This window comes from Alosa alosa, chromosome 20 (genome assembly GCF_017589495.1).
Source record: "Alosa alosa isolate M-15738 ecotype Scorff River chromosome 20, AALO_Geno_1.1, whole genome shotgun sequence".
Classification (NCBI taxonomy): domain Eukaryota; kingdom Metazoa; phylum Chordata; class Actinopteri; order Clupeiformes; family Clupeidae; genus Alosa; species Alosa alosa.
In genome coordinates this window covers 13,582,090-13,596,666 of record NC_063208.1, presented here as the reverse complement: position 1 = coordinate 13,596,666, position 14,577 = coordinate 13,582,090, and the positions used below count along the sequence as shown (strand labels likewise).

General features: G+C 40.8%; 1 protein-coding gene across 3 annotated transcripts; it reads left to right on the top strand.

Annotated features, from left to right (window-relative positions):
• Positions 1 to 36: 36 nt before the first annotated feature.
• On the top strand, positions 37 to 14,293 carry zc3h12ab (zinc finger CCCH-type containing 12Ab). 3 transcript variants are annotated; one of them, XM_048229132.1, is made up of 6 exons: positions 37 to 287; positions 3,648 to 4,177; positions 5,940 to 6,079; positions 8,435 to 8,669; positions 12,253 to 12,353; positions 12,487 to 14,293. In XM_048229132.1, exons 2-6 carry the CDS (start codon positions 3,669 to 3,671, stop codon positions 13,524 to 13,526), a joined length of 2,025 nt encoding a protein of 674 aa, XP_048085089.1. In that variant the 5' UTR covers positions 37 to 287; positions 3,648 to 3,668; the 3' UTR covers positions 13,527 to 14,293. The 3 variants fall into 3 exon arrangements, with proteins under 3 accessions (XP_048085089.1, XP_048085090.1, XP_048085088.1); XM_048229133.1 differs by having other exon boundaries at positions 37 to 1,043; XM_048229131.1 differs by lacking the exon at positions 37 to 287 and having other exon boundaries at positions 3,503 to 4,177.
• The last annotated feature ends 284 nt before the right edge of the window (positions 14,294 to 14,577 follow it).

Here is a 14,577-nt window from a genome sequence, read left to right as displayed (position 1 = left end):
TTTTGTTTTGATTGAACTAAAAACATGAAATAGTTGTTTAATTCTAAAAGTAGGCTAATAAACAAGGTGAGGTGTGTTTGCCTGCCGTTAGTCTTTTGAGGACCTGAAGTAGGTGTGTATAGATATAGGCCTACTTCCCGTATACAGGTGTGGCAACGTGTACCTGGGTGTTGTCATCTTACTTTGTCGGGATTACATAGGTGTTATTATACAATTTTTCATGGTCGAGAAACTTCTTTGTCTGACCAGTCACTTAGGTGGGGAGGACGAAGACTGTTACATTAAAGGTGAGTAGAGTCAGGAACAATTACTTGGATTTGACGAAAAGTTTCGTCGTTTTAGCGATGGCTTCAACTGAGACTTCTGTTTCTGACCGTTTCCCAAGACCACTGCGACATGTAGGCGTAACGTTAGACTGTATGTTTTTATGTTTTTGTTAGTCAGATGACACTAGAGTCCCGAATTTAGATTCTATTTTTTCGTAATAGTTTTGGATGAACCGGATGGCATGTCATAGGCTATCCCTACTGCGCAATGAACTTTTGACCAAATTGAATCATGGCAAGCGCTCGTAAGGACTTATAAGGTTGGCTATAGATTCGCCAAATGTCGGCTATGATGAATGAGACGGACATGTGCAAAAAAAAAAAAAAAAAACATTTTACAGACTATTCGGATAAAAGAGGGAGTCTGGCCAAGTTAGCCTAATATTCTTAGGGAATAGAACATAACAGCAGATTTGGACGAAAATGTAAATTCATAGGCATAGAACAGCATGATTATGAGCCTGTCTGGCATCAAATACACGAGTGAAGTGGTGTGTTTTGGTGCTGGTGAACATATTTTCATCACAGCAGGCAACAAGTAGCCTAACTTGTCATCTTGATAATATGATACACTACAATAAGAAAGCAACATTCTGTCTGTTTCTCTGTTCCTACCTGAACAGTAAACTTTCAAAGCGATAAGACCTGCTCAAAATGCCATTAACTCTATTAAGAGTTTATGGGCTTTCAAAATGATGTTGGAAACGTTATTTTAAGGTAAAAACTCTTCAGGGGTCCTTTATGCATTACACATGACTTATTTGGGGTTTGAAGGGCCAGATTATACCTAGCCCATATAGTCATTCACCTCAATCTGATGAACTTTACGTTATAGTCCCCCCATCATCCTCATTGAGCACATAGGTTCTTGTAAAGTAGGCCTACTACTTAATTGCATTTGTAACCATTACCTTTTGAATATAAAGATTCTATATGACCATACATTAGCTTAACCCTTAACCCTTAAAGGAGTACTTACTTAAAGGAATGTTGAGAAATGAACATTCTAAAGAATATCTGGGTTCATTGAATTCAACATAGAATTTTAGAACCTTCAATTGTTGCGGAACTTAGAATGTTCAAAAACCTACACCTTTAAGGGCTAATAACATTAACCCATTCATCTTGTGTATCTGAAGGACTTCTGTAAATAGGCATCATCCATGTAAAGCTAGACAGTGTTTGTAAGGTAGGCCTAATAAAGCATATTGACTTAATGTAGTTATAACCTTTATGGATAAACATAACCAATATACTGTAAGTGCATGGCCCATATTGATGCCCTGCTTCCCTAATGATACAATAACAACATTATTGTATAAAACAAGTTTTATTATTTCACAAGACTCCAAGATATCAGAATGTCCAATAAAGCATGCCTTAATGATCTATTTTGGCAACAGAGGTAGCTGGGCATTGTAATGCAGCACAAGTTTGTCAAACATGTTTGTGTAGGCAAGCATGCATGACCAAACCTCGAAACTCATTGGACATCACGCACAAAAAAAAAACAGATGATGTACTGACACTTTAAAGACATCTACCATGATGTCCCACTGACATACCGACTTTAAGTGCTAAATAGCCCATTTAAACAGGGCTAAATGAAAGTAATGACAATTTGATAGGCTGTAGGCTAGCCTGTCTAGGCTACACAAGATCAAAACATAGACGCCAAATTGCATAATCGTAGGCCTACACTTACTCGACCACCAGTGGTCGTCGAAATTCTCACGTTTTTCCACAATAACCCATTTAAACATTCAAAAACGTATTAAAATTGCTTTAGGCCTAGTCTTCTAGCTTCTTTACCAACATTTTCAGTTCCATTTGAGTCACGCTTCATTAAATGCTCTCCAGGCGTAAATAAATATTCACGCTAAACTCCACCCGACCCCACCCATTTAAACTCAGAATCTCAGAAACCATATCTGCATAGTTGCCAAGTCCGCTTGTTATAAGCGACTTTGGGCTTGTGTTTTTGCAAAGTCGCTTGAAAATATTAGTAGTTGCAGGTTGCGGTTTTTTGGGCTTGTTTTTTTTGTGCGGTAGCTTCTTTTGGGCTTTCTTTGTATCTGCTGACTCTCCCTTGCCTTTACCCATGCTTTCCTTATGCTGCATAGGATCTGTGTAGAATTCAGAAGTTTCTCTTTGCCAAGTCAGAGCGATGGGGTTAGCTCAGATGTACAGTAAAGACCTCACAAAACCTTCAAAGAATAGCTTAGAATAAGTCAACCGGATGCGCTCGTAGGCTATTTTGAAAGTTAAAGAAAGTAAATTAACTTACATAGGCTAACATTGCTGGCAAATTAACTCACTCTAGGACAGCGTGATACTGGATGCGCAAAGCTGACTGCCAGTTGCTCTTCTAAATGAAACTACGGTTAGTCGGATGATAATGCATACATAACCTGAGGCTCGTACTCTTTTTTTTTTTTTGGTGGGGGGGTGGTTTGGGTCGCTTGTTTTGGGCTTGTTTTCAGAGACCCGGTTGCTTATTTTTCTCTCAAGACTTTCTCTCGCAACACTGCATATCTGGTAAAACCGGCGTGGGGTCCCATCAAGTTTTGGTGAGAAAGACTAGCCTATCTATTAGGCTACAGCTACAATTACAAATTGACGATTTGGTATTGGTATGTTATTCCTTGTTAATTCCTGAGTGTGTTGTCAGTAGCCTAGCCTAGTCTAGATGACAAATGAAGCCTATCCTATATCGTAAACATGCTAATTACCAACCATTTCGTTCGAAAATTCTAAAACAACAATGTTTTTTAATACTTCAAAATAACATTTGCTAAATTAACCTTACATTTTTCAGTAGCCATAGGTGTGTAGATTTGAACAAAATCTAGTTTGGTTCTTACCGGGGGTTTCACCGCCTGAAATATCCGATTTTGTTTACCACGCTCGGAGTTTAGTGCTGGGCTGGTGGGTGCTTATTCCCAACCTTTCTCAGGCACATAAACGGTTAGCCCGAGAATTCTCGTCAGCAATTCACAATTCCACTGGAGCTCCAAGCGGATTTGTACACGCAGCCTTACAACACTGTTTACAGCTCTTCGAGTCATGATAAAATGTAATTTTTGGTACATAGCTAATTTAGATAATTTGGTACATAGCTAATTTAGTGTGGGTGCTTGCGTTTCTTTAGGAATCTGCCGTCTTGGTTTGTATAGAAATAAATATTAAGTGACACATAGACGTAAGAGGACATACGTGACGGTTGGTAATATGTCAGTTCCTATATATTTGTTGAAGTGTTATTCATAGCCTAAGCGGTGAGGTATTGTTGTGTCTAAAGTGAAAATCATGTTTCCAAAGGTGTTTCCAAAAGACTCACTCATGCTGGCCCCATACCAAAGTAATACAAAAGCTTTTCTGTGGTCCAGCAACCACCGTACGGTCAACGAAACTTCAGACAACAGTGATTCAGACACATGGATGCTGGCGACCCCGCTTCCACTGATGGACCCCTGTCCTGCCTCTGAAGGAATGAAATCCGACAGCGCCAGTTCTAGCCTTGAACCAGAGATAACCTCGGACCATGAGGAGTCCCAGATGCAGCTGGACTTGTTCCGCAAACTTGGTTTTTCCGCATCGCAGGTGCACGCGGCGCGCCTTAAACTGGGACTCAACTCGGACACGAACACCGTCCTGGGGGAGCTCGTGCTGGCGGGCGTAGAGCAGGAGGAGAGAAACTGTTCTGGCTTGGTTCCTCGCGTTCCTTCACACAAACCGCCTGGCAGTTTACCCCGTGTACCAGTTGCCTGCGCTTCCACGCAGCAGGATGAGTGGATGGATGGTGATGCTTTGAAACCGATCATTATCGATGGGAGTAATGTTGCCATGAGGTGGGTACACATGCGCGAGACATTTTCAAAGTGTGTGTGTGTGTGTGTGTATGTGTAGGCTAAGAGTGTATGTGTTGGAAGGGGCAAAAGCCCAGATAGCAATATCAGATGTCCAGACTTCGGACCACCATCCCATTTTAAACTTTCCTGACTATTAAGATAATATCATTGATTGTTTCTTAAAATGAATGTGAGTGGAATAATTGAATCAGGAGAAGTATAAATGAATGATTCAATGTGTTAAAACAGGAAATTTGCCTGGGTAAAATTTTACTCTGCCAGAAAACATTTGGTCCCACCCCAGTAGGGCCACATGAAGACAAAATATTTTGAAAATTCAGAGAAAAAAATATTTCTAGATTAAAGTCAGAATTTCTGAGAAAAAAAGTCAAAATTGTAGAAATAAAAGTCAGACATTTTCGAGAAACAAAGTCGGAAATAATTTCTGAGACTAAAATCAGAATTTTGCAAAAAACATTTTGTGGCTTTAATCTCAAACATTCTGAGATTTTTTCTCTGAATTTTCAAAAATATTTTCTCTTCATGTGGCCCTACTACTCTTCCGTGGTATGTAAACCTCTGTAAACCTCATGCATAGCCTACCTGATTTTAGTTTTTTAGTTTAGATTTGAACTTAAATGACATGAACAGGATTTTAGAATGGTAGTAATTGTGAAACATGAGCCCTAAAAGCAACATATCAGCACTGTCCATCATGACATATGGTCAATTACATCTGAGACTGCAACAACTGAGACTTCAATCTTAACCAAGTGTGTTGTGGATAGTAATCTGCTTGATGGTGTGTGGCATCAACGTAAATCACACAATAGCTTGACAGGTATAGTATGCATAGCCTTAAATTTCAATTACATATTGTATTTTTAAGATTAAATTTCAGTCAAGATTAAAATGTGATAATGTGAAGAATACTATGGACAGTGGCATTCTGGGAAATATAACCCCAACTTGACTCTGGAAAAACACCTTTATCAAAAGAGTAACTTTTACTCTTTTCAGAGAGGGACCAAATGTTATCTGGCAGAGCAAAAATTGTCATCTCTTTACATGCGATGCGGTTAATTTTCATTTAGAATAGAGGCTATTTTTTAACTAATTAAAACTGAGGGGGATGATTGCTGTCAAAGTTCCAAGGGATAAATCCCCTGCATCCCCTCACCGCCTGCGTCTACACATTATGATTGTTTCCGGGGTTTTTGGTGACCCTTGTTTTTAGATGCTCCTTTTGCAAAAGAGATTCATATAGTGACATATTCTTAGAGTGTTGAGGGGGTTTGGCGGTTGTTTTTTTTTCTTTTTCCGCCTTTGGCTTACACTAACCTTTGCAGTCTGACACAAACCTGATCATGCCCTACTTTTATGGAAGGTGTGCCTTCTTGACTCAGTATGAAAATTTTAGAACATGCAAATCAGAGTATTCTTTCCAGGGATATTGATTGACAGTTATTTGGCAGTTGTTTGAAGGTCATGATACTTGATACAACTTGATAAAATCTTTTTATGTGTGCACACTGTAACTGGGCTTTTTATGTCAATATTTTTTTCCAATGATCTCAAATGCTACAGCAAAAGGTGCAAAAGCAGTAGCAGCTGCAACTGGAGAGAGAAATATTTTTTTACCAAGTGTGTAGGTATATTCTCTTATTAGTGTATTGTGATGATTAACATTGTGTTTGGTAAGATGACAGACGTTCAAGAGGGAAGCATCACTTTTTGTTCCTGTCTTCGTCTCTCTTTACAGTCATGGCAACAAGGAAGTGTTCTCCTGTCTGGGAATCCAGCTGGCTGTGAACTTCTTTCTGGACAGAGGTCACACTGATATCACCGTGTTTGTCCCCCTGTGGAGAAGAGAGCAGCCCAGACCCGACGTACCCATCACTGGTGAGTTTCTTGTGCAAAAGACACTTTTGTAGATTTTACTTTTGAAAACGTTAATGTAAACAGGGAGTTTATGTTTATATTTACATTTTTTGTGTCCAGCAGATGCTTTTATCCAAAGTGACTTACAAAAATGAAGAATAGCATTCAAGTTACATTGCAGAGGAGACCTGATTAATATGACAACAATAAGTACAACTACCAGAGGATGATAGGGCAGACGTTTAAGTTCTACACTTATAATTAAATGTTTGCAGTAGATTTGCAGTAAACTTGTGGGTGATTTATGGCAACAAATTAGTTCACTAGAAATATTGCCGGAAGTTTGGCAATGTTGTCCACTAGAGAACAAGAACAAACTTAGAGAACAAACTTCCAGTGAACTTCTGGTGACAAACCTAATTTGCATATAACATTGCTGCAAATGTTCAAATTTTGCAAACACATTGCCAAAGGTTTACTGCAACTGTTTGCCAGAAAACGAATTTGCATGTGAAAATATGACGCTGCATATTTGCGTCAATTGTTCGGCAGAAACCTGAACATTTCTGTATGGGTAGTGAAAGTCGTGGGGCAGCCGTGGTCTACTGGGAAGGGCTTTGGGCTTGTAACCGAAGGGTTTGTCGGTTCGATCCCTGACCAGTAGGAAAAATGTGGGCGGGGGTAGTGGTTGAGCACAGCTCTCCAATGCCTACATCCACGGATGAAGTGCCTTTGAGCAAGGCACCTAACCCCTCACTGCTCCCTGTGCGCCGCTGTAGCAGGCAGCTCACTGCGTCCGGATTAGTGAGTGCTTCACCTCACTGTGTATTCACTGTGTGCTGAGTGTTTTATTAATTCATGGATTGGGATAAATGCAGAGATCAAATTTCCCTCACAGGATCAAAAGAGTATATATACTTGTGTCGAAGGAGATAGAGATAGAAGAGAAGTAAATGGTAAGTGCTCGGTAGGTGTGTTAGGGTGGTCAGAGGTGTTAGGAGAGGAGGTACTAAACGTTTCTGTTCATTGATTTTGCAGACGGAAGGGATAAGGGATACTGTTATGTTTATGCACAATTTTTTGTAGCTTGAGAAGTTTTCTAACAGAAAAGCCTTCAATGCTTCTACAGTATTTTACAAGGGAATCGATTCCATTCCTTTTATCAACTTGTGACTTTTATCCAAGTGACTTGAAGTGAAAACTCTTTTGAGCCAATGAACTTGGTAGTGTTATAACCTGGTTATAATCCTGCATGGTAGCAACATCAACACTGCACAGCAAGATTTGAAGGGAACCTGTGATCACTTTAGTGTCACTCATTCCTGTCACACCAGTTCATTTCACAGAATAGTGCATCTGTAATCCTGTAAGTGTTCACATCACAGCTGTGTTATCTGAGTTGTGGGTACTTTGGTAATTTGTTCCAGACATAAAGTGATTTTGCATCTGGGTTGCAAGAGTACCGGTACTCACACTTACTGATAATCCATTCTCTTTATCAAGGGTGCACTCCCTGATAATGAAGCTGTGATGAAACAACCATTGTTAAGGGATAGAGTAACTTATTAATCAATAAAAAGTGCATTTTTAAGACTAGCTATGTTGCCCCAGTCGTTACACAGAGACACCTTTAAGGAACAGACAGACACCTCTAGTGTAATTTGTTCAGGGGAAAAAGTGCTAAACTGAATACATCTATATAAATTATCTGCTTGAGTTGATAAATGAAAATAGGCTAGTCCCAACCCGGCAAAGAGCTTTAAGCACGAAGAAGGCTATCAGCAATCTGAACATGTCTTATGACCATGGTTTCCTTAAAGGTCAATGAATGATATCTCAGGATTCTATTAAACCGACATGTTTGTCCTAATTGGGAGAGCTTCTTTCAAAAGCTATCTTACTCTCACAAAAATATATCTGCCACTGACATATTTGTAGATTTTAGGATTTATTTTATATCAGTTGTCAGTCAGTCAGGCAGGTCAGTTGGTGTATATAAGCAAAGCCAAGCTCAATTCACATTCAGCTCAAAGCATAAAAGCATATGCAAAAATGACTTCTACTGTATGTGGATAACATACATATGCCTGAGTTTCCAGAATGTTATATATTTTTATGTATATGAACTATTGATCAGTTGTTGTAGCATTCTGTTGTAATTGCTTTTGGGGGCTTGCTCTTGAGAAAAAGAGCATAAACTGCAGGCCTGTGTGCACACAAATTGAGGCTGAAGCGGCAGTCTTTTTCCTGCCATAAATTATATATGAGCAAGACCATTTAATTACAATATAATGTTGAACTGTCATATTCATCAGTTTATTTAATCAGTCTATTTGTTTTTGCTGTTTTATTGACACCATTTCCACCTTTCTGCAGATCAGCATATTTTGCGGGAGCTGGAGAAGAGAAAGATCCTGGTGTTCACGCCATCACGGCGCGTAGCGGGCAAACGCGTTGTGTGCTACGATGATCGCTTCATTGTCAAGCTGGCATACGAGTCTGATGGCATCATCGTCTCCAACGACACATACCGTGACCTGCAGGGTGAGAAACCAGAGTGGAAGCTCTTCATCGAGGGCAGACTCCTCATGTACTCGTTCGTTAATGACAGGTTAGTCACCTCAGTTGTGTTATAACCACATTAATGCTTTCCCTTACAATGGTTTCAGGTTTCCCTTACAAAGATTTCAATTTGCGGCAAGGCCATACAGTATTTTCACATGCAAATTAAATTTCTGGCAAACAGTTGCGGTTAACTTTTGCCAATGTTGCAGCAAATTTGCATCAATGTCATACGCAGGTTGGCAAATCAGGTTTGTCACCAGAAGTTCACTGGAAGTTTGTCATTATTTGCTAAGTGGGGACAAATCACTTCTCATGATATCTTGTAAAAACGTGAAAATATCATATCTTGAAATAACATGATATTTTCACATTATAATTAAGTATAAGTAAGTATAAGTATATATACTTTTTTGATCCCGTGAGGGAAATTTGGTCTCTGCATTTAACCCAATCGGTGAATTAGTGAAACACAAACAGCACACAGTGTACACACAGTGAGGTGAAGCACACACTAATCCCCGGCGCAGTGAGCTGCCTGCTACAATGGCGCGGCGGGGAGCAGTGAGGGGTTAGGTGCCTTGCTCAAGGGCACTTCAGCCGCAGCCCACTGGTCGGGGCTCGAACCGGCAACCCTCCGGTGACAAGTCCAGAGTGCTAACCAGTGGGCCACGGCTGCCCCTAATTAATTATAAAATAATTCATGATATCATATCTTGAAATAACATGATATTTTCATGTAATAATGTGATAAATATATTGTTAAAACGTGAAAAAGATATTGTTATAACAAGAAACTTTTCACATAATTATGTGATACTGAGCCTTTCCGTACTGTGGTTTTATTGTGTTTATCCTTTTGACCGATAATATACAGACATTTTATTTATTTATTTATTTTTATAAGAAACATCGTTTGTACAGAAACGTCAATGAATAATTTCAATTAATCAATCAAGTGGCTTGTGATTTATTTATACATGTTACATGAAATCCTCAATTTTTTTGTGCTTTTTGTATAAGTGCATTGGTTATTTTTTACTGGAAAAGGGAAATTGTATCCTGGTATAACCAGACCCTATTCATGCTCCATGTTCCATTAGGGACTGTTTCCAGCCCTTGCATGTTAATGAGCGTAGATCTCAGTTTAATTCGGAAACGATTGGACCAGTCTTATACCAACGTAACCTAATAATATTGGAATTTTTCCAATTCCCTTTGATAGTAAGGATATAATGTCTTTACTATGACTAAAACATTTACACATTCCTCCTGCTCTGGCTTCAACTTTTTTTATGTTTGCTGGCGTTGCTACTAAGATTTAGCCAGAGATGGTTGTTCTAAAGCAGGGGTCTCCAACCTTTTTTCCTCCGAGAGCTACTTTGACAAAATGGACATGGCCGAGAGCTTTTATGTTAGTAGTATGATGCCACGTATTCACATCGCTGACCTCTACCCAAAACCGCTGAATAAGATTTGTGTGCATTTTAAAGGTTCCTTTCAACTCTTTTACCTTTTCTCTTTGTAGACTGTGAATTTGAGTTCATAGGAATCTTGACATGTTTCCCAAGTGATTAGGTTATCAGATTTATGAACATCTTCCTCAAACCTTTTGGAGAGCTACTTAGAAACAGATGGGGAGCTACTGGTAGCTTGCGAGCTACCTGTTGGAGACCCCTGTTATAAAGGATCTTTGATTTTAGTTTTGTCCGGCTCTACCACTCTGACACTGTTATAAGTACATAATGACATCATCACACTTAGCCACATCTACTGGTTGCTGGTTGGCCTGCCGGTTGGTCCCCACATAATTGTCCATCTACCATTAAAGGAGCGGTTTGTAGGATTGTTACCGAACGTTCTGTAGGTCAAAATCAAAACACTGGTGAACGTTCTCAAGGCTACCTAGACGCAAGCCTCTTCTGGGTTGCCAGATGTAATGAAGACTTAGCTAACGTTGGTTGACCTGCAGCTGCTTTAACATTTCTCCAACCATGACCCAGCTACACATTACGGAAACAGTGAAAACAAAAAATACCTCTCTAACCAACATAACATATTTAGCTGAAGTTAGTGATGCAGATGTTTAGCCTAGGCTATGTCTATGTCTGCGTCAGACTTGATATTCTTTGTTTGCCGAAGATGTCGCCATCTCAGGAAGGCTCCTCCGATGTCCACTTAATTGGTTTCTTGTTTTAATTTTGGAAATTTGCCAGCTTCTCGTAGGCTACTCGTCGATGACTACAACTGACAGCTATTGACAGTTGGCCTTTGCTAATCAACCCCATTATTAATACGCTATTCTAGAATTAAATCGTTCAAAACATAAACGAAAATTCCAAGAGATTCCGCCCCGTAACTCATTTTGTTTATGGGTTTTACGGGGTTTTACGGGTTATAGTAATGTTGTCAAATAAGCCATTCAATTCATTGTGTTTCCTTACTCTCTGACGACATATGGTGATAATTTTTGGAATGGTTACAATTTATTTTCCATTATTTCCTACATTCTGGTCCTTTAATGATAATTTTAAATATATATTTTCATACCCTAGTCAACAGACTATGTAAACTAGGGGTATTCAATTAATCTTCAGCGAGGTCCAGTTACGGAAAATTTCCTCAAGCAAAGGTCCAGAGCATCAAAATATTTAACGTGTGTGTTTAGGCTATGTATGTATGCCTATTTTTAAGATCTTAAAGTGAACTTAAAATAAAATTTGAGCTGAGACAAGGATGGATATTCCACAGCTGGTTCCTTGAACCCATTAATCAGCAAGTTTAAATCCTGGAAACCCAGGAACATCACGTTGTTGGCCAGTGAATGCATGTAGGCTTAACTCAATTGTGGTGGATCAATCATATTGCCTTCTTAAATCGTAAAATATTCTGTGGTCTAAGTTCACTGTTGAATGGGCCTAGCCTACTCTATGCTTACTCAAAATATATGCTTTGTCTGGTGGAGGTGCTTCAAATTGGTTCAAATTTGTTTTAAAAATCGCCTGTCTCAGAATATGTAGAAGAGGTCCAGGGCAATTCCGCGCAAAACTGTCACATCCATATTTAGTTGGCGTTACGGACGTGACAGTTTTGCGTGTTATTGTCCCAGTATCGTTATATATAGCTCTGTTCTCGCTGTCTAGCTTTCTCCTCTTTGAGCAATCGATGATTTGAAAATAACTTACTTATCGTTAACTTAGATATCCATCTGATTATTTCTTGTCCTGTCTCCTCGCTCGTTTCAGTGAGTCTCTTTCCCATAATAGGCTACTTTAGCCTACTCACTGACTCGACTTTATCAGAATTCACAGATTTCACTGGCTGAGTAGCATCAAGCAAAATGATGGTTCCTGAAGCTTCTGAAGTAAATGCTGTTATCCTAACCAACGAAACATTTAGCGCAGCTTTGAAATCTTACGTGAAAATCTAAATTATGCTATTATGGTCCGGATAGGATCACGTCAGGGTCCGGACTCAGACCGCAGTCCGCCATTTGGTGACCCCTGATGTAAACCATCCCCTTGATTTTTTCCAAACAAATAGACCTGTGTTATTACCATTGTCAGCAAAAGATTTTACTGAGTTATTTCTGTATTAATCGAAATACTTACCTTGTGTTATTGTCCTTACAGGTTCATGGTTCCGGATGACCCTTTGGGACGGCGTGGTCCAACACTAGAGAACTTCCTACGGAAAACCCCACGAGTTATCAAGCGACATCCATGTCCTTATGGTGAGGGCACGTCTTCCATTTGAAATGTTAGGGTTTCTACCATTGCCTTGTTATGCCTTATTTAGCCACCTTTTTTTCTCCCCACAAAAAAAGTCTGACAACCTCTTGCCTCTTTCTTTCATTCACACTTTAGGTAAGAAATGTACATTTGGAATCAAATGTAAGTTCAGTCACCCAGATAGGCCAAAGCAGTCTAACCGCGCCCTGGCAGACGAGCTACGTGAGAAGGCCAAGCAGCCCGCCTCGTCGGCAACTCCTCACAAACACTCCTCTCCAGCGAGTGTCAGAGCCGGCCACAGCTCGCCTTTGGAGGAGATCCTGGAGAATAAACTGCACCTGGACCCGCCAGGGGCACCAGCCCCTCAGTGGAGAGCCCAGGCCAGCGAGAACATGCTGGTGTTGGTGGGACCTCAGCAGAAAACAGAAAAAAGCAGAAAACAGTGTCAGAAAAAAGACCGCCACAGCCACATTCACCCCAACTACAGTCTTTCATCAGCCGGTATGGACTCTTTCGCCAGCGGTTCCCATGAGTGTCTGGACTCGGGTCTGGGCTCCTACGAGGGCCACCCTGAGCACCACAACCCTGGAGATCCCATGAAGGCCAGGTCCCTTCAGAACAGGGGGCAGTACTACCCACCTCCCCCCTGCAACAGCAGTCAGTCCTGCCCCTGTTTCCCCCACCTACCTCCCCCCATGCCTCCTGCCCCCACCCAGCCCCAGGCTAACCTGCGGTACCCCAACCACGTCCCAGGCTCGGTTGGCTCTCACGGCTTGGACATGTCCTATTTCCCACAGCCTTGCTACCCTCCGTATACTAACCAGCAGCACACTGCCAGCCTGCCACAACACAACATGGCTACCTATGGTTCTCAGCAGCCCGGGCACTCTTTTGTGCACCATCATGGCCAGTGGTCTGCCCCGTACCCCCAGGGGTACACCCAATCCGTTCACAGGGAGCCAACTCAGCACCATCCCTGGGGGAGCCCCATAGCCCCCCCAATACGCTCTAACCCCCCCGGATCGGGAACCCGAGAGGAAGTGCGTAAGAAGCTGATGGCCATCTTTAATGGTCATTTAGTGGACCGTGCTATGGACATGTTCCCTCAACTGCTTGACCCCCAGAGATTGGCAGCAGAGATCCTGACTCTACAATCTCAGGAAGGGATCTTGTGAGTAGGGGATGACGTTGCCATCCTTATGGTCAAGAGTGACTTTCTCTGGAAGTAGTTTTTCACGTGCAAGGAAGGCGGACATGTGGCAACGATGCCCTAACTGTGGTCAGGCCAGGGTCAGAAATTACTTTTGGAGGATTTGTCTTCAGTTAACAGGTTTAGTTGTGCCTGTGCAAATGATGGAAGGGAGGATAAGTGAAGTCAGATAACATTATGCAACACTTTGCCACTTTTAAAGGTATATTTTCATAGGAAACTAATTTTGGAGTAATCTTCAACTGAATTTGGAATGGTAATGGTTTCAGATTGTCATTTTTATTCTAATCCGTTGATACATTCAAAGAGCTTTCGTGAGACAAAAATTATTCTCTTTTTAATCATGAAGAGGTCTCAAGAAATATTCCAGCATGGTGATTAACTATTTCTTGTTTCCACATGCAAAAGACTTTAGACTTCACAAGATGTATCCGTCATTTACTGACTGGTCTAATAGTAGAACCATTGCTTCTGAAAAACACATGCAGATAAAGCAACGACCTGTTGACACAAATTGTGTCATTAAACTTAAGGGGTTTGGTATTCGGTCCTTGTTTTGGTTGAACACATTCACACATTTTGCAGTAAGGTCTGCATTCAATGTGATCAGAATTTCTCAGCCTCAGCTTGCCTTTAAAGGGAAACTTGGCAGGATTTCCCCCTCTGCTGGAGAAATTGTGCATTATGCTATTTTAAACTGTGGGAAAAGGTAATGATAAAGCACATGGATTTGTTCACAAGCTAGCGAACGGCTAGCATACGTTTGGCATAACTATGTGGATGTTACAAGGTAAGAAACACGATTTAAAACGAGTTTATTGTTCCTCACTTCTCTTTCCGGGACGGTAGTCTCAATGTTGCAAGGTTGGTTTTCCGCCTGGGGACGCTAGGCGCAGCGGTGAAAGTCACCATTTTCACCGGAACAGGTCATTTAACCATCCAAATGATTTCTAAACGGGTTTATTACGTTGAAATAGTTGCCAAGTTCTCCTTTAAAACTAGTCCATAAACTTGTT